The sequence below is a fragment of the Acinonyx jubatus genome, chromosome C1 (genome assembly GCF_027475565.1).
Source record: "Acinonyx jubatus isolate Ajub_Pintada_27869175 chromosome C1, VMU_Ajub_asm_v1.0, whole genome shotgun sequence".
Lineage (NCBI taxonomy): Eukaryota > Metazoa > Chordata > Mammalia > Carnivora > Felidae > Acinonyx > Acinonyx jubatus.
The window spans coordinates 124195426-124217859 of record NC_069381.1 but is presented as its reverse complement, the minus strand read 5'-3'; the positions used below and the strand labels follow the sequence as shown (position 1 = coordinate 124217859).

The following is a 22434-nucleotide window of genomic DNA, read 5'->3' as shown; positions in this document are numbered from 1 at the left end:
CTGGGCTGTAGGCTGGGTTCATTGGGCGGTCTCCTTGACATTTCCTCTTGTTTAAGGACTTGTTCAAAGTGCTTGAGTCTGGGTAGTAAATGGAATTGAGAAGTTTTAACAGGGTCTTTGTTGTAATTTTTGAAGAGGGTGCAGTATTCAGCAGCCAGAAGCTGAGTGTGGCGCCCCACTGGTCAAACGGGATGATGTCTTTTACGTGGTGTGCCAGGTGTGATCTGTCGCATGCCATGAGACACTGTACAAATGGGTGTCTAAGCTTTGACCACCTATTTCTTCATTGTTTGGAGCTGGTAGGATGAAGCTTCACCTCTGAAAGGTGTATTGTGGGCTATTCAGCCAGAGATGTTGTTCTAAGCTCCTATTGATACGGAATGCGTCTCTGAATTTGGTTCTTCATGCAACTAAGAGATGCCATATACGATCTATTTCCAAAGAAGAAGAAAAAGTATAAATCAGGATCATGCTCAAGATGTTTTAGTCCTCAACCCAAGGCAAATGAAGCTTGAGCCTTGCCTCTTAAGACATCATGAATTTCTGTTGGTGTCAAGGACCCTCAACATTGAAAGCATCGGAGACAAAATCAAATCTTTCTTACACATGGCCTGCCCAGAAAGTGATCTCCAGTTTTAGCTTTCTTTAATAATCTGAGAGTTGTTTGACATAGCTTTGGTACAAAGCGATGCATACTATAGAGCAGAAAGAGAAGGGAAGAAAACATGGCCTATAATGTAGGCCTGATGACCGTTGTTGGTTGTGATCAAAGAGAAATCCTCCTTCTCTTCGCGTTTATTGTTGAAGGGAGCAATGAAGGTATTTGGGGTTCGTGACTCTTTGGGAAAAGTTTCTTTGACCGAGTTGGGGCGGTGCCGGTGTATCAATGCAAATCAATGCCTACAGCTGAGGAGCCTGAATGCCCAGTTGAATGTGGACTAATTGTGCTGTTTTCTTAACTGAAGGGCCTTGTTAGGGCAACACTTACATAGCTGAGTTAATATGAGGGCAGGGGATGACCGATATGGTGAGTGGGTCTGTGGGCTCTTTCTAAAGTGTACAAGTGCTGTCACACTGCAAGAATCCATGTCCCGTATTGCTAGAGCCTATGATTTTTCAAGAGATGCCAGAGAGCCTGATTTCCATGTAAACTCTCCTAATTGTTAAAATACAGCGTGGGCCAAACAAAACACATCTTGGCCCACAGGCTGTCAGTTTGCAATCCTTGGATAAGAAAGTGTAGCTCTGGCTGTGGGTTTCTTAATAAGGAAATGTCTAACTTCCTTTTCTCCTTGTTTTTGTCAGGCTTACTAGAAAGCAGCACTCGACTCAAACCTCACGAAGCCCAGAACTACCGAAAGAAGGCGTTGTGGGTCTCCTGGTTCTCCATTATTGTCACCCTGGCCCTGGCGGTGGCTGCCTTTAGTAAGTAGCCCGAGTCCTGCTGATCGATCCGTGCTGCTGTTGTGTTTTTTATTCTCTGACTCCTGTGGGATGTGCTTTTGCTTTTAGTTGACTATTATTGACGAGTAAATTTTTGTAGATGGTAAGAGAGTCAGGGTACTTATAAATTAGTAAAATGGCTTCTCTGCGGAGGGAAGAGGTGGTTAAGAAGAAATGGAGAGGGATACTGGGAGCCTTGGCTCTCATCAGTATGCCGGTTTGTGGCAGTGAATTCTGGCTGCCAGCTTGAATAGGGAAAATACTCTCTTGGTGGATGCCTTCAGCTTGGGCTGACATGTGACAAATCTATATCCTTGAGATTTGTATTTTGAGCCTAATGCAACCAGATGAGTACAATATTACAGTACATCCTCTCTCTGCCCCTTATATCTGTGTAAGGTTTGGATGAAAATCATGTGCACATTTTAATGAAAGAGAAATGGGAGGTCCTTTGTCAAGTTTTCACTGGCAATGCAAACAAAAACATTTATTACAATCAAGAAAAACTAAGATAATTGAACACTTTCTGCTTATGGATAATCTACTTTCTGTCTGTGGATAATCCTGTTTGGGTGTTAGGAAGCCCTCTGACGTGCATTTTCTCAGCTAACATTTGCAGCCTGAAGAAATGTGCATGTGCTATTAATTCTTATTAATTGTGCAGTGGTTTATAAGCTTAAGCAATGACATTAAGCTTCATCTCAACCTTGGTAGAAACCACCATGTTTTTTAATGCTGGGGTGAGAGGAATGTACTTTGTGCATTTTGTGATTAATTCATTACCTTAACAGGAAGATCTATATTCTTAGTGATAAGTGTCATGCAAGATGTCTCATGTGACATTCCTCAGTGGGAGAAGAAAGGGCTGTGTCTGCTGGAAGGGCTGTGTCTGCTCTGTGTGTGTTTAAAATTCTATTCTGCACAGATTGGCTGCTGGAAGTTGGTGTTGGCTCCCAGGAGGCAATATTAGAATTTGACCAAATGCTCCCTGCAAAACTAGGCATATATTACTTGACGCAATTTATATTGGAAACACTGTACCTTATCTTGGCTCTAGAAAAAGCCAAACATTTAGAAGCAGAGGGTAATGCATTTCAGAGTATAAACATTTACAGTGAGCCAGAAATCTAATCAAGAGAAATTCTGATTCCTGAAAATAGCTCTTCCTTCCTTCCTCTTGCCTCCTTTTTTTTTTTTTTTTTTTAAATGCTAAAGCAAGAATTACAAGTCCCTTTGAGGTCCCTGGAGGGTAATTTGATTGTGGTGGCTGGTGGTGGGTTCTGGATCCACACCATCATTTACATATGTAAAGAAAGAGATGGTAGGAAGGGTGGTGATTTCCCAATAGAATAATAGTTATTCAGACTTGTCCATGTGCCTAATGGAGCTGTTTTGATTTTATCATATGGGTGTTTGAATGGGGACGTGACTGTGAAGAAATACTGAACAAGCCTTTCCTTTGGGAGAATAATACTACATTTGATGTCCTTAATCTCATAACCAGGAAAAACTATGAGGAAATTCTGGTTTCATATGTCATGCCTGATCAGTTGGGTTATCTTGAAAATTTTGTTCCATTTCCTTGAATAGGAAGAGACTGTTGCATAATGCATATGGAATTAGAATGTTGCTTTTGAAAAGGGTTTTCTTTTTCTTCTAAAACGATTTTAACTCTTTAGCAAGTATTTCATTTAAATCCTCTAAATTCTTGCCTATAAAATGTTGGCATTGGCCTATCATATCATGATCTGTGTTAATTTCTGTAATACATTCAGTTTATTCCCAAGTTGGTTTCAAGTTAAATGAAAAAATGTAGGAGTTCTATTTTTCCCCACTTTAACTATGAAGAGTAGTTTTATTGTGTGTGTGTGTGCGTGCGCGCGCACGCGTGCGTTTATATTTCATATTTTATTTTTATTTATTTATTTATCTTTCTTAACATTAAGAGAAAGATACAGACAAAGCATGAGCATGGGAGGGGCAGAGAGAGGAGGAGACACAGAATCTGAAGCAGGCTCCAGGCTCTGAGCTGTCAGCACAGATCTGGACGCAGGGCTCGAACCCACAAACCGCGAGATGATGACCTGAGCCGAAGTCGGACACCCAACCAACTGAGCCACCCAGGAGCCCCTATAGTTCATATTTTAAAGCTTTGTGCTCCTCTCTGGTTGTATTGTTTAGGGTTGTTCCTTTTACCCTTTAGGTTCCTAAATGTATTTGTAATATTAAATATTTAAAACACTTTTTAAAGCAACATTTACCTGTTGGTAGACTTAAAAAAATTTTTTTATTTTTTTTTTTAGAGCACACAAGACAGAGTGCATTCACGTGAGCAGGAGAGGGGCAGAAAGAGGGAGACACAGAATCCGAAGCAGGATTATTTATTTATTTTGAGAGCACACAAACAGGTGAAGGGCTGAGAAGGAGAGACAGAGAAGCCCAAGCGGGCTCTGCACTGTTAGCTGGGAGCCTGTTGCAGGGCTTGAACTCTCAAACCGTGAGATCCTGACCTGAGTTGAAGTCGGACACCCAACTGACTGAGCCCTCCAGGTGCCCCATTATATTAAAAAAAAAAATTGTCACAAGAACGCTGATCCCCTCCCCACTCTTATTTTCCAAGGAGGCTGTTGACAGAGATGTGGGATGAAATGGGGTAGGTTAGCTTGGTGAACTCCTGTGTTATCCAACGAAATGGTTAGGTTGGACCAGTTAGTCTTTATTTTTATTTATTTATTTATTTATTTATTAATTATTTTTTTAATGTTTATTTATTTTTGAGAGTGAGACAGAGTGTAAGCTGGGGAGGAGCAGAGAGAGAGGGAGACACATAATCCCAAGCAGGCTCCAGGCTCTGAACTGTAGGCACAGAGCCCGATATGGGGCTTGAACTCACTGTGAGATCATGACCTGAGTTGAAGTCAGATGTTTAACCAACTGAGCCACCCAGGTGCCCCTATTGAGCAGTTAGGCTTTTTAAAGAGAATTGCTGTTGAATAACTAACTACCTGTGATGCTTTGAGATGGCAGAGAAGTCTTTGCATTTGTGTGTGTGTGTGTGTGTGTGTGTGTGTGTGTGTGTGTGTTGACGGGCTGATAATCATGGCACGGAGAAGAAGGCTAGTAATCATTATGTCTTGCCACTCTGGGAGAAGGAGGAGCATCCATCCTTGTATGGAATCAGTACGCAAGATTGTTGAATGAATGACCTGAGAGAGATTAAAAAAAAAACAAAAAACACTTTTCTTCCTTTTTTTTTTTTAATTAAAAAAATTTTTTTAAATTTATTTTTGAGAGACAGAGACAAAGCATGAGCCGGGGAGGCAGAGAGAGAGGGAGACACAGAATCCGAAGCAGGCCCCAGGCTCCGAGCTGTCAGCACAGAGCCTGATGCAGGGCCTGAACCCACGAAACATGAGATCATGACCTGAGCCGAAGTCAGACGCCCAACTGACTGGGCCACCCAGGCGCCCCATTTTCTTTTTGTTTTTAAAATCAGGTGGAAGGAAAATATTTATTAGAAAAAGACAAATGTGATCTAAAGGTTTATTTAAATACCAGGTTTAGATCTCATTTATTTTACAAACTGTTGACACGTTTTTGGGACAGTCCATTCCTCATCACGGCCATTCTCTTGCTAAGGGCAGTGTCTCGGAGTGGCATCTACCATAGTCACTTGGAATTCCCATCTTGATCTCCTTACCTGCCATTTTCTATTTTATCCTGGATGCTGATTTTTGCTGAGCATCTTCTAAAGAAATGCTCTTGTCTTTTTTGTGTTTGGAAGTGATGATGGATTGTGTAAGTTTTAGGGATGCTTGTTTTCTCAGCCTGTTGGAAGGGTTCATATCTTTTACATAGGATGTACATTGCAAATAAAGACCCTTCACCTCCTGTTAAGCTTCCAGGTACTCAGGTATGCTGGTATGCTGTGTTTTCTCAGGTTAGTAATTCCTAAAAGACTAGCTTTGGTCAGTATTACCAAGTTATATCTGTGATAAATCAGTTGTGTACGTAACTATGGTTGACATTCTCATGTCTGATATAGCTTGAAAAATTAAGTGAGCTTTCAAAGTTTGTGACTTGAAAGGGTCTTGAAAAGAATGTGTGCTTTGAAAGGGATATGGATCATTTGTGATAATACTTCGTAATAAAGAGATTTTGGACCCGTTAAAAATGCCGATATAAGACCAGATGGTAATACATCTTGAATATTGCAGAAAGAGCCCTAGTTTGGTTTTAAAATTGGTTCTGTTTATAATCGGTAGGCAGCACGGAAAATGCCAATCGTGTTAGGGACAAACTGAAAAAAGTCTATTTTAATAGTAAGGCTAGAAAGAGAACAGAAGTTGTGTTTCAAACTCAGGGTTTTGACATCATTGATGTCTTTGTCGGAATGATTTAGGAAGATGCATTCTGACTCTTTTTTGAGGTTTGAATGAGTGCAAGTTAATTTTGAGTCACTCAGTACACGTTCTGTGGGGAATGAAGATATATTTGAAACATTCTCAGGGGAAAAACTTTCCTAAGATACCTAGCTCCATTAAATAAAAAAAAGTACTCCAAACTAAGATCCCAGAAAAAGCTCACTCAAAAATTTAGTGAATCAATAGATTTAAGAATTAGAAAAAAATTTTTGAAAGGGATGGTTTTCTTTTTATATGTGGGGATTTAGAAAAGAATGTATCTGATTTTAGTGTGAACTCTTGTCCCTTAAAAATGATTGGATAAATGGACTTACTTCTCTTTATTTGTAAATTGTGAGGCCTCGAGTGGATTACACACGTCTTCTATAAACCCAGCAAAGCAGGTCTGAGAATTTTCTTAGTTAATCTCAATCTCTCATTTGACATATTGTGAGATGGGGAAGGCATGACACCCTCCAGTGGTTTCTGAGAGTAACATCTGAATAGTGACAGTGGCCTGCAAGGTCAGGCCTGACCTGGCCTTTGCCCCCCTTTCTCAGACACCCCAACCTTTCCTTAGGACTGGAGAGCATGTCTTTGAGGCAAGATCATCTTCCTACCGATCTCTACGTGGTTGGCCCCTCAAAGAAACCTCACCAGGCATACAGACAGGACCCATCCCCCACAGGCATGTGATCCATCACACTGTGTATTTTCCTCATTGCAGTTTTTCTCATTGTGCCCCACCTCCGTTAGATAATGTCATATGTGAGGCCCAAGTCTTTTGTGCCACGTCCTGTAAACACGCAGTTCACATTCTGCTTGAAGAATGATCTTTTGTGTAGCTTGTTGATCTTTTTATTGATAAAAACAGTATATGCACATGATAAAAGTTCCTGAGACCAAGGACACAGAGTGCAAATCTCTGTCCCATCCTAAATTCTTTATTCCCCAGATCCTGCTGCTTGTGGACTAGCTTTGTTGCCAGTGCCTCATATCTTCTTCAAGATATTTGTGTGAGCTTATAAGCCTAGAGACACCCGGCTTGTGGTTGCTACTTATGTTAGATAGGATGTCTTATCCCTGCTGGTCTTTGAGTTAGCACGGGCCTCTTCACAGGCTGCTGTTTTCACAGTTTAGTTGAAGTGGATTTGATGTGGAGAACCTTCAGGAACAACTTCCCAACCACCGTCTGGCTGCCACTTCTGAGGCGGGTGACGTGGTGAGGGGGATGTGGGCAGGAAGCTTGTGAGCCACATCCTGGGGGTGTTCAGTGGGATAACTTGCTCCTGTCAGTGTGCTGGGTGAATGATAACTACGGGTGCTTCTGAGAGGTGGAAGCCAGGAGGGGAGAGCAGGCCGAAGTGCGGAAATGTGGTGGGGAATCTCATCCTGACAAAGCTCCCTGCCCCCAGGTTCCTCCCTCATACCCTCAGGGCCATATCGTCAAGGATTCTCTGAGGGCACTAGCTCACTGAGGGCACATGGAATATGGAGTGGCATTTTAGATCCCTTTGCCTTGCTTTCCATGAGGCCCCCGGTGGTCTTGACCCTCCCTCCTGGCTGGACTCCTCTTCTCGTCTCCCATCTTCCTGACACTCCAGCCCACAAATGTTCTTGTAGTACCCCAAATCTTGTGTCCTGCCCTTGGCCCCAACACCATGCACCCTCAGATGCTCTTTGTTCTTGACCCCACCCTTTGTTTCCTAGTTAAATTTTAAATTGTGATGAAAGATCACCTCTTCCAGGAAGCCTTCCCTTGCCCTCCATGCTGATTTAAATTATCTTTGGTTCCTGTAGCCCATTGGACACCTGTCAGTCAGAAACTTGACATAATACTTGAAACATTGAATTACTGCTCTTTGCACACTCCTCAAAGGTAGGGGCCCTGTCTTCTCCACTCTGTATTCTTAGCCCCTGATACAGTTCATACTCAGATATCTGGTGACCTGCACTAATTTTTGATCTCTCCCTGCTGAGGCCTCCATGGCTGCAGCAGGTTCAGGATGTATGTTTGCAGGTAAAGATCCCAGAAAAAGGAATAGTGACTTTTTCAAGTGAATGAAAATAGGGGGAAACTGCAACTTCGTAAATAGTTGGGATGCCAGAGCCCCTTGTCTCCCCCTCCTCCTCCCCCCACCCTCCGCTTCTTCTTGGATAGAAGGGTCCAGGGTTCTATTGAAAGGGCCTCCTTTGCTGCTGTTCGGAGAGTACATCTTCCCCAGATGACGTACTCGTAGCTGCTGTTTCTACCTGCATGTTCTGCCCCCCTTTCTCTCTGTGTGCTGCATACAGCATTTAATTAACAACGTGTCCAGAGTCATCAGCACAGGGGTGTCCTCGTCACACAGCCGTGGCAGTGGCTCAGGAGCTGGGTGGTGAGCCCCAGCTGGACTCCTCTCAATAGGCCCAGCAGGTCCTTGCCTCTCCTTGCTTGAGCCCTGGGCACAAATTTTCCCTGTGGGAAATTTGTGAGGGCTTTCCCTACTGCCTCTCAGTCACTTTTGAGTCATCTTGGTTGGCCAGTTGGAGAGGAAGGGGTTTTTCGGGTCTGCTTGTATTCCAGGGCTGTGATTTCATCCTCTGGGAGTTGTCTCTTGAAGGTGAATTTTGGTGTAGCTGCTCCTGGACAAGAGGTTATTTTCTGGTACTCTCTTCCCAGGGGTCAAAGTGTAGGCATAGTGAGATTTGGAAATGATTGATGAAGCCAGAGGGAGGCAGAGAACCTCTGTCCCCAGGAAAGGAAGCTGTTCCTCACTTGACACCATCTTCCATACCCAACTGCCCATCCTTCTTCCCAGCTAGTGAATGTGTTCATCCAGTCCTTACTGAGTACCTGTTGGCAAAGCACAGTCTGCTGTGCCAGGTGATACAGAGGATGTTGGGAAGTGGGACAGTCCTTCAGGCCCCTGGAAGAGCTCAGGTCTCCTGGGAAGATGAGCCTTATAGTTGTCAGGGCAAATGATAGGGCAGTGGGGTAGGATAGATAAACTGGAACCTGCTCACCCTCCTCTGTTAGACACATAGAATACTCAAGAAAAGACATCACTGATCTGTTAGAGGCAGGACAGTCTCCAGCCCCCAGGAGCCCTCTGCTGCCCAAAAAGGATGAGTTGAAAATCAGAGCTATTGATTCAGAATATGGGATATTCCCTGGGGTGAGAATTCATGAAGATTGCAGGGCTCAGTAGGAGGGGCTTGGGTTGTGATGTCCATACAGGGCTGGAACGTAGTGGCACAAGTTTTTTGGGGATGCTTTAACAAAGCATTACACACAAAGAGGCTTATACAACAGGCATTTGTTTTCTTTCAGTGCTGGAGGCTGGAGTCCACGATCAGGGTGTCGGCACTGTTGGTTTCTCCTAGGGCTTCTCCCCTTGGCTTGTAGAGGGTGGTCTCCCCACTGTGTCTTCACCTGATCTTCCCTTTGTGTGTATCTATGTCCTAATTTCCTGTTCATAAAAGGACACTGTTGGATTAGGGCTCACCCTGGTGACCTCATTTTAACTTCATTCACTCTTTAATGACCCCATATCTAAACACAGTCACATTCTGAGGTATTGGGGGTTAGGTCTTCAACATATGAAATTGGTGGGGGGTTGGGGGGAGCCACAATTCAGTCCACAACAATGGCCTTGGCCAGCACCAGACAGGTGGAAGAAACTAAGTTCTCAGAATAAAGTAAGTACACTAGAGGACTTGGCCTTCAGTAAAAGGGTGGACCACAATAAACCTATCCACCACCAAGACAATGAGGAAGGTTGTCTGTCGCAGCATAGCTCTGTGTGGAGTGAGGGTAGGGGAGCCTTCCACTAGAATTTATAACCATGAGACTGACTTCATCTATATTTGTGTTTGGAGTTTTCATAGATCAATATACTAGGAAATAGACTCTGAGACTCTGAGATTTACTGCAGGAAGTGCATTAAATTGCCAGTGCTGGAGGGGTGGGGGGCTGGAGGAGATTGTCAGGAATAATACATGAAAGGGAGCAAGGGCAGCAGGATTGGGCAGAGTGAGAATTTGAACTTCAGTGCTGTTGCCTTGTAGTTTTTCCCCAGAGGGACTTAGGAGCTGGGATGGCCCTGCAGTTGTCCAACTGAGCAATAAGGCCAGACCAGTGTGGAAGGGCTGCCCCAGGGAGAGGTATATATAACCTTGGGAGAAGTGTAACACCGGGAGAGGCAGTTTCTTTCTGTAGAGAGTATAGGGCAGTTCAGGAGAAGGATGCAGCTATGGGCCATCAGCAGCCCTCACCTCTGGCAACCAGGAGAACTGAGTGCCCAGATCTTGAGGGAGGATCCAAGAGATACACCATGGCGTCCACTATAAGAGTTTATACTACCCACTTAGCCTAAGAACTCTCAAGCTGAGGCACAACATGGATGTGGTCTGAGGTTGGAAATGTTCTGGAGTGTCTGAAAGAAGCATATGGAGAGCCTCAGCTAAGGCCCAGCAGTGTCTCATGGATGAAGCTTTACCAAAGATGAACTCACAATCTAACATTGATCAGCTCCTGGGGAAAAGGTCCATAGGACTGAGAAACATTCAAGTAGCATGATTAGAAGTTAAATTCGAGATAAGAGAATTACTGACAAATTCTCTCTCCCCTGTCTTCCTCTCGCCAACCATTTTACTTCTTGTAATGCATTCTTTTATTTACGTATACAGTTGATCCTTGAACAGCATGGGTTTGAACTGCATGGGTCCACTTTTATGCAGATTTTTAGAGATAAATACAGTACTGTAAATGCATTTTCTCTTCTTTATGAGTTTTTAAATAACATTTTTTCTCTAGCTTATTTTATTAGAAGATGACAATATAAAATACATATAACATACAAAATACGTGTTTTTGTTAGTGGTAAAGCTTCTGGTCCACAGTAGGCTATTAGTAGTTAAATTTGGGGGGAATCAAAAGTTATATCTGGATTTTTGACTATATGGTGGGTCAGTGCCCCAACCGCTGAGTTGTCCCAGGGTCAACTGTATATGTATAAATAACAGGCTTCATGATTGTGTGTGTGTCTTTAGCCATTGACTTCTCACCATGAAAGATAATTTACTCTTATACCCTCTTCCTGGCCCCATACAAACATGCTGACTTCTGAGTTTTTATCCTTGCATAATAGCCATACTTGGCATTATTATGACTATATAAATCCTGCTCACAGAGGCATATGGTGAAGAACGATTACTTCTTGCCTGCCCTATTTTTTATTCTCTCTGATTTTAATATCTGTTTTGTTTATTCCTGTGTTTGCTTTTCTCTGAATCTGTTTCTTATTCAAGTTGAACTCAGCATTTCTCTTCCAACCTCAACTTCCTTGTGGTATTTTCAGATGCACAGATAATTCTTTCAGCCTCTTCTTGAAGAAATCCCTCAGAGCCGATTGACATTCTCAGATTCGTTCTGGTTGACCTTTTGATTTGGTGCATAGCTGTGCCCTGGGATCACCTGTGATTCACCACCTCTTGGGGTATTCCCTTTATTTCTCTCCTCTGTTGAATTTCCTGTCTCCTGGATGCCATGTTTTTCTCTTCTCTGGTTGGTATAAACCCATTTGGAGGAAACGCAACTTCTCCTAGCTCCCTGGGAAAGTGGCATGCAGGGGCGAAGCTTTCAAGCCTGAAATGTTGTTAATATATCTTGACACTTGATTGATGGCTAAATAGAAACTTCTCATTAGGAAACAGTGTTCCTTAAGAGTTTTGAAGATTTTGCTCCATTCTATTCTTTTTCTTGGTGTTGGTATAGAGTCTTAAAGTCTTAAAGTCTTAAACTATCAAAAATCCTAATCCTTTGCATGAGACTCATTGTGGTGGGGTCTTTTTCAACCAGGTACCCCCTACTTTTGTTGTCTATTTGCTCTACTTCTGGGAAATTGACTCAACTTTATGTTCCTACCTTTCTATTGAACTTGTCATTGCTACTGTCAAGTTTTGCTTTAAATTGTCTGAGTGTTCCTTTTAAAAGTCATCCAACTCATTTTATTGATCTTTCTAATAGATCTTATCTTTTTGAGAAACTATTAGTGATAGTTAAAAAACCCATCTTTTTTGTTTCTTGTCTTCTCCCAAGATTCCGGCCCCCCCCCCCCCCACTTCTGCCTTGGGTTCATCATTCATGTTAGGGGAGGGATCCTGTGAGAGGTGATCTTTGATACTTTGCTCATAGTGACAGTGAGTGTTAAACTGACCAGAGCTCCAAGCTTGTGGTGGCTTTTACTGTAGAGACACAGACTGTTTCATTGGAGTTTCTGGTTTAACATTTCTAGATCTGTCCTCTTGGGTTGCACATGTTCCCCAGAGGAGGGCCTTCTGATCTGGCTGGAGTTTGAGCACCTGACTGCCTGAATTCTGGAAGCTGAGTTGAGGAGGAAGATTTTGATCTCTCAGTATTCTACTTGGAATTCTTAACTTTGCTATTTTCAGTTTGGTTTTCCCACCTTGAGCTGAGCCTGGTGTCCCTGACACCGGAGGCTATTGTACCTCATCCAGAAGATAAACCTCCAGTCATCTGATAGCAGAGTTTGGGGTGGGGGCAGGGTATTGCCTTTTGGTGCAGAACTGGGGAGGGAATCCAGAGAACTGCTTGTCCACCAGGCCTTGTACCAAACACACTATTTTCAGTCTTGTCTTTGTTACATCTTGCTACCAGTTTTCTGTTTCCTGGTGTCCTGAGGTGTAAATTGGGTTGCCTTTTTGCTTTCTCAGGGCTGTCTTAGGAATTTGCTTTCTGGAGTCTGTTAAATAAATTACTACTTGCCCATATGTTTTCTACCTTCTAAAAATAGTTCTTGTTGCCTCCTCTATCTTCTTTTTCTAATGAGTTTTCTTAAAAAAAAAATCCCTCTACTCTTAGTTTAGCGGGTATTTTAGAGGAAGCAAAAGTAAACGTGAGGAACTATGCTGCCACATTTCTCTGGAAATGTTAAACAGAGCAATTTGTAATGAAATATATAGTAAGTGAATCAGAAACCATTGAGACATAGTTAGTGAACCAAAATATAGTCTGAGGAACTTACCCAGAATATAGCACAAAGTGATACTTCCCTTTCATATTTTCTATTCAAGAGACATGGAAGATAGGAAAAGTTCCAATGGAAACAAGAATTCTGATAGCAAAGAAGAGAGGAAATAGAGACTAGTGTTTTTACGAGTGTCGGAGACTGTTTGGGAATTGATGGGAGGGATGGAGTACTTCTCAAACCATTGGAGGGAAAAATAAATGAGGAAACAGACTTTCTTCTGTAGACAGCTGAAGTGAAAAAAATGGCACAAAAAAAGGAAAATAAAATGTAGAAATCCACCCAAACATTTCAGTAATTAAAAAAGTATAAATGGAGGGGCCCCTGTATGGCTCATTCGGTTGAGCATCTGACTCTTGATTTTAGCTCAGGTCATGATCTCATGATCCGTGGGATTGAACCCCATGTCAGGCTTTGCACTGACAGCAGGAACCTGTTTGGGATTCTCTCTTTCTCCCTCTTTCTGCTCCTACCCCACTTGCATTCTCTTTCTCTCTCTCTCTCTCTCAAAAAAAAAAAAAAAAGTATACGCGGATTAAATCCATCAGGTTAAAATAAGACATAGATTGGATTTTAAAAATCTATGGCTCTACTGTTAATAGGAGACAAATTAAAAACAGAAGGTCACAGAATGGCTTAACTAGAGGGACAGAAAAAGATCTATCTGGCAAATACCAATAAAATCAAGTTGGTGTAAAAAAAAAAATCAAGTTAGCATAGCTATATCAATCAGGGAAAATAGACTTAAAGACAAAAACATTATTAGGCATTAAAGGGTATAACTATATAAACAAAAGGGTCAATCCATCGTGGAGAGAAAACATTTGTGAGTTTGTACATCAGAAACACTCCAAGGCACCTAACTGAAAATTGGTGGAGTTACAGGTAGAAACGAACAAATCATAATCATAATGGTAGCCTTTATTGTACATCTTCTAGTAGTCAGTAAGTGAAAGATAAAAAAATTAGCCAAGACATTGAAGATTTAATTTTTTATTTTGAGAGAAAGGGAAGATGCAAGTGAGTAAGGGGCAGTGAGACAGAGAATCCCATAAGGGAGAGAGAGAAACTGAGAGAAGTGGGGCTCACTCAGGGCTCGTGATTTTACCTGACGCGGGGCTAGTGTTCACGTGATGCACAGCTGGAGCTCACCTGATGTGGGACTTGAACTCACAAACTGTGAGATCATGACCTGAGCTGAAGTCAGATGCTTAATGACTGAACCCACCCAGGCACCCGAAGATTTGACTTACATAATTGAATATTTTTCAAACATTTTTGACTGCTGTCCTTAGTGAGATAAGCATATGTGGCCTCGTATAAATGAACTTATGTGTATATATACTACATGTCATCATATGTAAGCCTTTTTTTTTTTTTTTTTTAAGTTTATTTAGTTTGAGAGAAAGACAGCACAGGCCCAGGAGGGAAAGAGAGAGGGAGGAGAAAGAGAGAATTCCAGGCAGTCTCCTCACTGTCAGCTCAGAGCCCGCGTTGGGGCTCAAACCCATGAACCGTCAGATCAAAATCTGAGCTGAAACCAAGAGTCCGACATTTAACACACTGAGCCACCTAGGCATCCCCCCGCTTTATTTTAAAGTTTATTTGTTTTGAGTCAGCAATAGAGAGAGAGAGAGAGAGAGCGCGCGCGCGAGCAAGCGCATGCAGGGGAGGGGCAGAGAGAGGGAGAGAGAGAATATCCCAAGCAGGTTCCTCACTGTCTGTGCAGAGCCCGATGCAGGGCTTGAATTCACAAACTGTGAGATCATGATCTGAGCCGAAATCAGGAGTCCGACGCTTAACCAACTGAGCCACTCAGGTGCCCCTATGTGTAAGCTTTTGATTATAATATGCAACATGATTTTTTGTGCTACTAGGAAATTTTTAAAAAGTGCGGCCATTGAGCTATATCATGTAATTCATTGTGTGAGTGACCTGATGTCAGATATATTAAAATTAGGAAAGAAAAATGATGTGCGCTATGATCATTTCTCTTTTCCCTCATTTAAAAAAGTGCTAGTCACAACCTATTTGATTGATCTTATGCCCCACTAGTGAGTTTTAACGTTTAGTTTAAAAAGCCCTGGTCCGGGGCGCCTGGGTGGCTCAGTCGGTTAAGCGTCCGACTTCAGCTCAGATCACGATCTCGCGGATCTCGCGGTCTGTGAGTTCAAGCCCTGCGTCGGGCTCTGTGCTGACTGCTCAGAGCCTGGAGCCTGTTTCAGATTCTGTGTCTCCCTCTCTCTCTGACCCTCCCCCGTTCATGCTCTGTCTCTCTCTGTCTCAAAAATAAATAAACGTTAAAAAAAAAAATTGAAAAAAAAAAAGCCCTGGTCCAATAGGTCAATATAGAGGCATGCATTCTACAGTATGTTTTAACATCATGTAACATGTATAAAAGGTGACCACTTCCATAGTGAGAAAGAAAGGTTCATCAAATTACTAAGATGGGTATTTTATAGATTGTATTCTCTGCCTACAATGCAATGATCATTTGAAATCAAATATAGCTAAAATACCCCTATAGATTATGATTTATGTTGGGAAATTGAACACATTTCTGAGCATTTCAAGGAGAAAAGTTTTATTAAATATTAAAAAGTACTTTGAACTTAAAGTAAGAAACTGAAATTGGTGAACAAAACTGCCTAAAAGAGAGGCTAGGAAACAGAAAAACAATCATCTGCAGTAAGTGGAAAAAAAAGAATATAATGCATTTAAAAGTACAAACTAATGAAAGAAAATGATAACAGTAGAATCCACAAAACTAAAAGCTAATCAAGAATAATAAAACATGCTGAACTCTGGTAAGATTGATCACAGAAGAATAGCAATGAATAAAAAGTAATGAGGAAAAAAAAAGAATTTAGAAAATGAGACTATTGTTATATGTTTTATGTCTATAACTTTGAAAGTTGAAGTGAAATGCAGAGTGTCATAGAATAATAATCTGCCAAGATGTCTCAAGGAAAAAAATGCCCAAGTACACCTGATTTAAATTTAAACAGTTACTGTAGGCCAGTGGTTTTGCATCCCCTTCCATTCCCGTTCCATTCTGTCAACATCAGGACACATTTTTGATCATCACAACTTGGAGTAGAGATACTCCTGACATCTGGTTGGCAGAGGCTGGGGTTGCTGCTACAAATCCTATAATATACAGGACAGGCCCCCATGACAAAGAATTATCTGGCCTCAAATGTCAGTAGTGCCGAGGTTGAGAAGCTGATCTAGGCTAACATGTTTTTTTTTTATTGGTGCTTTTATGAATATTCTAGCATCAGATAATCCTAACCTCATGTACTCTGTTCCTACAGCAAAAGAAGGAAAGCTTCTATATCATTCTGAGATTAGTACTAACTTGATACCCAAACCAAAGACCATAGGGAAGAATTTATAGATCAGTATCCCTCATGAATACAGATGCAAACATCTTAAGATATTAGCAAACCGAATCTCTTCATGTTTATGTAACGAAATAATAAATAACCATCAATAGCAATGGTGTTTATTTTAGGAATGCAAGAGTGGTGTAATTGAAGTATTACATCATTCACCATGATTGTAAGCGAAGAGGAAAAATATACAATTAGTAAATATACAAAATGCATTTGATAGAATTCAAGGCAAGATAAAAACTTGAAGCAAACTAAGAAGGGGGAATTGTTTGAATGTGATAAAGAATTTCTAACCTAAAACAGCAACAATTGTTAAGTGGTAAATATTAGAAGCAGCCCCTTAAAATCTGGAATGAAGATAAGAATGCCTGCTATTACCAGTTATTCTCAACATTATTCTCGATGCCCTAGCCAGTATAGAAAAGAAGTAAAAGTATATAGAATGGAGAGGGAAGAAAAGTAACCACTACTCATGGAATTATAGTCTATGTAGAAAAGCCAAGGGAGCCTGCAGACACTACTAGAAGAAATAAGAAACTTTAGCAAGGCTAGTGTGGATGGATAGAAGTTTAATATACAAAAATCAATTGTGTTCTTCTATAATGGCAACACAGAAGTAGAACTTTGAACTGTCATAAGAAACTATTCCTTAAAAAAATTTTTTTTTAATGATTATTCATTTTTTGAGAGAGCATGCAAGAGCGAGTGGGGGAGGGGCAGAGAGAGAGGGAGACAGACTCTGAAGCAGGCTCCAGGCTCTGAGCTGTCAGCACAGAGCCGGACAGGAGGCTCCAAACCAAGAACTGTGAGATCGTGACCTAAGTCAAAGTTGGACGCTTAACCAACTGAGACACCCCAGTGCTCCCGTCCTTTTTTTAATGTTAAAATTTTCTTTTAGTGTTTATTCATTTTTTGAGGTGGGGGGAGGGGCAGAGGGAGAGAGGGAGACACAGACATAAGGAACTATTTCCTAGAGTTAAAAACCAAACAGAATCTAATATATGTACAATTCCTTAGTGGAGAAAACTTGTCAAAACTTTAAAAACTAGGGCAGATTGTGATATTTTTAGGGACCAATGAAGTTGGTTCCAATAGACCAATGAAGTTGAATAGGGAGTTCAGAAATAGTACCACACATACATGGGAATTTGATATGTGAGAGAGGCATCATTGCTCATCACACATCAGGGAGCACAGTGATGATACTGGGACAATTGATGGTGTAGAAAACCTGAAGATCTCTCCCATGGTACCCAAATATAAATTCCAGGTGGATTAAAAGACTTAACCTGAGAAGCAAGAATTTGAAACTTTTTTTTCAATATATGAAGTTTATTGTCAAATTGGTTTCCATACAACACCCAGTGCTCATCCCAAAAGGTGCCCTCCTCAATACCCATCACCCACCCTCCCCTCCCTCCCACCCCCATCAACCCTCAGTTTGTTCTCAGTTTTTAAGAGTCTCTTCTTATGCTTTCGCTCTCTCCCACTCTAACCTCTTTTTTTTTTTCCTTCCCCTCCCCCATGGGATTCTGTTAAGTTTCTCAGGATCCACATAAGAGTGAAACCATATGGTATCTGTCTTTCTTTGCATGGTTTATTTCACTTAGCATAACACTCTCCAGTTCCATCCATGTTGCTACAAAGGGCCATATTTCATTCTTTCTCATTGCCACGTAGTACTCCATTGTGTATATAAACCACAATTTTTTTATCCATTCATCAGTTGATGGACATTTAGGCTCTTTCCACAATTTGGCTATTGTTGAGCGTGCTGCTATAAACATTGGGGTACAAGTGCCCCTATGCATCAGTACTCCTGTATCCCTTGGGTAAATTCCTAGCAGTGCTACTGCTGGGTCATAGGGTAAATCTATTTTTAATTTTTTGAGGTACCTCCACACTGTTTTCCAGAGTGGCTGCACCAATTTGCACTCCCCCCAACAGTGCAAGAGGGTTCCTGTTTCTCCACATCCTCTCCAGCATCTATAGTCTCCTGATTTGTTCATTTTAGCCACTCTGACTGGTGTGAGGTGATATCTGAGTGTGGTTTTGATTTGTATTTCCCTGATGAGGAGCGACGTTGAGCATCTTTTCATGTGCCTGTTGGCCATCTGGATGTCTTCTTTAGAGAAGTGTCTATTCATGTTTTCTGCCCATTTCTTCACTGGGTTAATTTGTTTTTCGGGTAAGAATTTGAAACTTTTAGATGAAAATGGGAGAATATCCCTATGACCTGGACATAAAGATTTTTAGAATTTAAGACACAGAAAGCACAAACATGAACAAATTTAACTATAGCCTAAATAAATAAATAAATAAATAAATAAACAAACTATAGCAAGTTTATGCAAATTTAACACAGTGGTAGATTTCACATCAGTAAATAGACATCCATAAAGTAAACATCATTCAGTTTAACTGCAAGCAGACTAAGAACACTGGGCATGAGAAACACCACATAAAAGATGACCTTCTGACTGGGGGAAGATAAGATATTTATAAACATGTAACTTTTATATGTGTTTCAGGAGGTGTGTGGACTATTGATAGCACTTTTGTTTGAAACAGCAAAAAACTGGGAGGGAGACAGATGTCAATTAACAGGGCATTTGATAAACAAACTGCAGTGTCTTAGTGTCTTCATATAGTGTCTTAATATAGTTGGTCTACGTATAAAGTTTTCTGCTTTATCAGACCCAATGTACCCTTCTTATAACTAATATTTTATGCCCATTTTTCTATCTTATAATTAATTCTTTAAAAATTTTTTTAATGTTTTTTTGAGAGAGAGAGAGAGAGAGGCAGAGTGTGAGCGGGAGAGGGGCAGAGAGGGGGACACAGAATCTGAAGCAGGCTCTAGGCTCTGAGCTGTCAGCACAGAGCCTGATGCAGGGCTCGAACCCATGAACCGTGAGATCATGACCTGAGCCGAAGTGAGACGCTTAACTGATTGAGCCACCCAGGCACCCCACTTCTAATTAATTCTTATCAATATGTACCCTTTATAAAACTAGGTATTCTATCCTAAATGCAATATAGTGGAGACATCAAAGGAAGGTAACTGTGAAGAAAATCGTGTATTTTTGAATCTATAAATATTTGTTTTGATGTTAATAGATACCACCAAGTATGTAGTTGCTTACATGTGCATATAATGAGAAAGTTGGACTCTAAGAGAAGAAAAGACTCATGTATATTGTGACCTTTTTTTTTTTTTTGTATGACATTTGAAATAAGGGCTAAATAGGTGTACTGGTTATACATGTGTAGTATCATCATGAATGTGACTGCTGTGAGAACAGATTGATACAAGTTTTTTGTATTATGTGTTGAGTACCTGGAATGAAGTTGCCATTGGTGACATTGGTCAATTGGTTCATCACTCTCTGTAAAGGCCTAAGTAAAACCAAATACACTCTGCTCTTGACTTACACTCCAGTTACTTTCCTGGACAGAATCAGTATACGCTGATGAACAAACTCTCCCTATACAAACTCTCCTAAATAGAGTTGAGTTCTAGACTTAGATATTTTTTCACCTAAATGTGTATCTTGTGGGTTTTCTGAAAGCCTGTGGGACTAGAGAAAATTCTTCATAGTGGAGGACTCTTGAATATTTTAGGATACTAAGATCCCTGGCTCCCACCCACCTGCTAAATACAGTGATCACCCCAGTCTGGTGACAGTCCTACAGATTTCCAACATGCCCCTTAGGCCGCAGTACTGCCCTGTTGAGAACTGCTGAACTAGAATCTCTAACTCAGGGTACGGGTGGGGGTGGGGGATCTGAAAGACAATGTTGAGGGATAAAAAAATTGTAAGACTCAATCAATTATGTAATCTTAACGAACACAACATACTGCTTGTGGATACATAAGTAGAGAATAACATCCATCATAGGAATGATAAGCTAAACTCAGGATGGTGAATGTCTTGGGGTGGGCAAGACAAGGGAGCAAGGAAGGATATGCAGAAGGCTACAACCATAGCTGTGATGTCTGTAAAAAAAAAAACAAAAACCAACAAACCTCCAGCCACTTTGGAACAAATGTATAAAGTGTTAGCATTTGTCACAACTGGGTGGAGAATATGCTCGTGTTCTCATCGTTTTTTATATCATTATATGCTGAAAACACCTTACAGAATAATCTGGAGACAACAAAGCAAAAGAATGAGTAAGACAAAGGTCAAAAGGTCAAATAAATGGTTACCATGTATCTAAAGCTTTATGGGATTCCTTTTGTTCTCCCCACCCCCCCACCCCAACAGTTTTGGCTGCTGTCTGTTAATTCCTTGCTATGAATCTGTAACCTTTTCCTACACACCCCTGTTTTCCACAGCATTTAATTTGAAATAATAACCTTTTACTCACAGTCTGTATCCATAAGGCCATCAGTGAACCTATTCTTCTTTTCATGTACTCTTTCCAGTGCTTTCCCCTCCTTTAAAACAGTGTATAGCGTCTATGTTGTCAGATCATACAGATCTTATGTACTCTACTGTTTTCCTTATAACCATCATTTAGTTTTAGTTCTGTGGGTTAATATATATATATTTTTTCAATATATGAAATTTATTGTCAAATTGGTTTCCATACAACACCCAGTGCTCATCACAAAAGGTGCCCTCCTCAATACCCATCACCCCCCCCCCATCAACCCTCAGTTTGTTCTCAGTTTTTAAGAGTCTCTTATGCTTTCGCTCTCTCCCACTCTAACCTCTTTTTTTTTTCCTTCCCCTCCCCCATGGGATTCTGTTAAGTTTCTCAAGATCCACATAAGAGTGAAACCATATGGTATCTGTCTTTCTCTGTATGGCTTATTTCACTTAGTATCACACTCTCCAGTTCCATCCACGTTGCTACAAAAGGCCATATTTCATTCTTTCTCATTGCCACGTAGTACTCCATTGTGTATATAAACCACAATTTCTTTATCCATTCATCAGTTGATGGACACTTAGGCTCTTTCCACAATTTGGCTATTGTTGAGCGTGCTGCTATAAACATTGGGGTACAAGTGCCCCTATGCATCAGTACTCCTGTATCCCTTGGGTAAATTCCTAGCAGTGCTACTGCTGGGTCATAGGGTAAGTCTATTTTTAATTTTCTGAGGAACCTCCACACTGCTTTCCAGAGCGGCTGCACCAATTTGCATTCCCACCACAGTGCAAGAGGGTTCCCGTTTCTCCACATCCTCTCCAGCATCTATAGTCTCCTGATTTGTTCATTTTGGCCACTCTGACTGGTGTGAGGTGATATCTGAGTGTGGTTTTGATTTGTATTTCCCTGATAAGGAGCGACGCTGAACATCTTTTCATGTGCCTGTTGGCCATCCGGATGTCTTCTTTAGAGAAGTGTTTATTCATGTTTTCTGCCCATTTCTTCACTGGGTTATTTGTTTTTCGGGTGTGGAGTTTGGTGAGCTCTTTATAGATTTTGGATACTAGCCCTTTGTCTGATATGTCATTTGCAAATATCTTTTCCCATTCCGTTGGTTGCCTTTTAGTTTTGTTGGTTGTTTCCTTTGCTGTGCAGAAGCTTTTTATCTTCATAAGGTCCCAGTAATTCAACTTTGCTTTTAATTCCCTTGCCTTTGGGGATGTGTCGAGGAAGAGATTGCTACAGCTGAGGTCAGAGAGGTCTTTTCCTGCTTTCTCCTCTAGGGTTTTGATGGTTTCCTGTCTCACATTCAGGTCCTTTATCCATTTTGAGTTTATTTTTGTGAATGGTGTGAGAAAGTGGTCTAGTTTCAACCTTCTGCATGTTGCTGTCCAGTTCTCCCAGCACCATTTGTTAAAGAGACTGTCTTTTTTCCATTGGATGTTCTTTCCTGCTTTGTCAAAGATGAGTTGGCCATACGTTTGTGGGTCTAGTTCTGGGGTTTCTATTCTATTCCATTGGTCTATGTGTCTGTTTTTGTGCCAATACCATGCTGTCTTGATGATTACAGCTTTGTAGTAGAGGCTAAAATCTGGGATTGTGATGCCTCCTGCTTTGGTCTTCTTCTTCAAAATTACTTTGGCTATTCGGGGCCTTTTGTGGTTCCATATGAATTTTAGGATTGCTTGTTCTAGTTTCGAGAAGAATGCTGGTGCAATTTTGATTGGGATGGCATTGAATGTGTAGATAGCTTTGGGTAGTATTGACATTTTGACA

At 41.2% G+C, this 22434-nt stretch overlaps 1 protein-coding gene across 7 annotated transcripts in view; it reads left to right on the top strand.

Annotated features, from left to right (window-relative positions):
- TMEM163 (transmembrane protein 163) overlaps positions 1 to 22434 on the top strand; it is a 236469-nt gene that overhangs the window by 5524 nt on the left and 208511 nt on the right. For all 7 annotated transcript variants that reach the window (XR_008295295.1, XR_008295296.1, XR_008295297.1 and 4 more), the window contains exon 2: positions 1306 to 1425. Coding sequence is in view for 4 of the 7 variants with exons in the window: in XM_027055913.2 (XP_026911714.1) it covers positions 1306 to 1425 (120 nt within the window). In the remaining 3 variants the exon portion in view is untranslated. The remainder of the gene's footprint in view (positions 1 to 1305; positions 1426 to 22434) is intronic.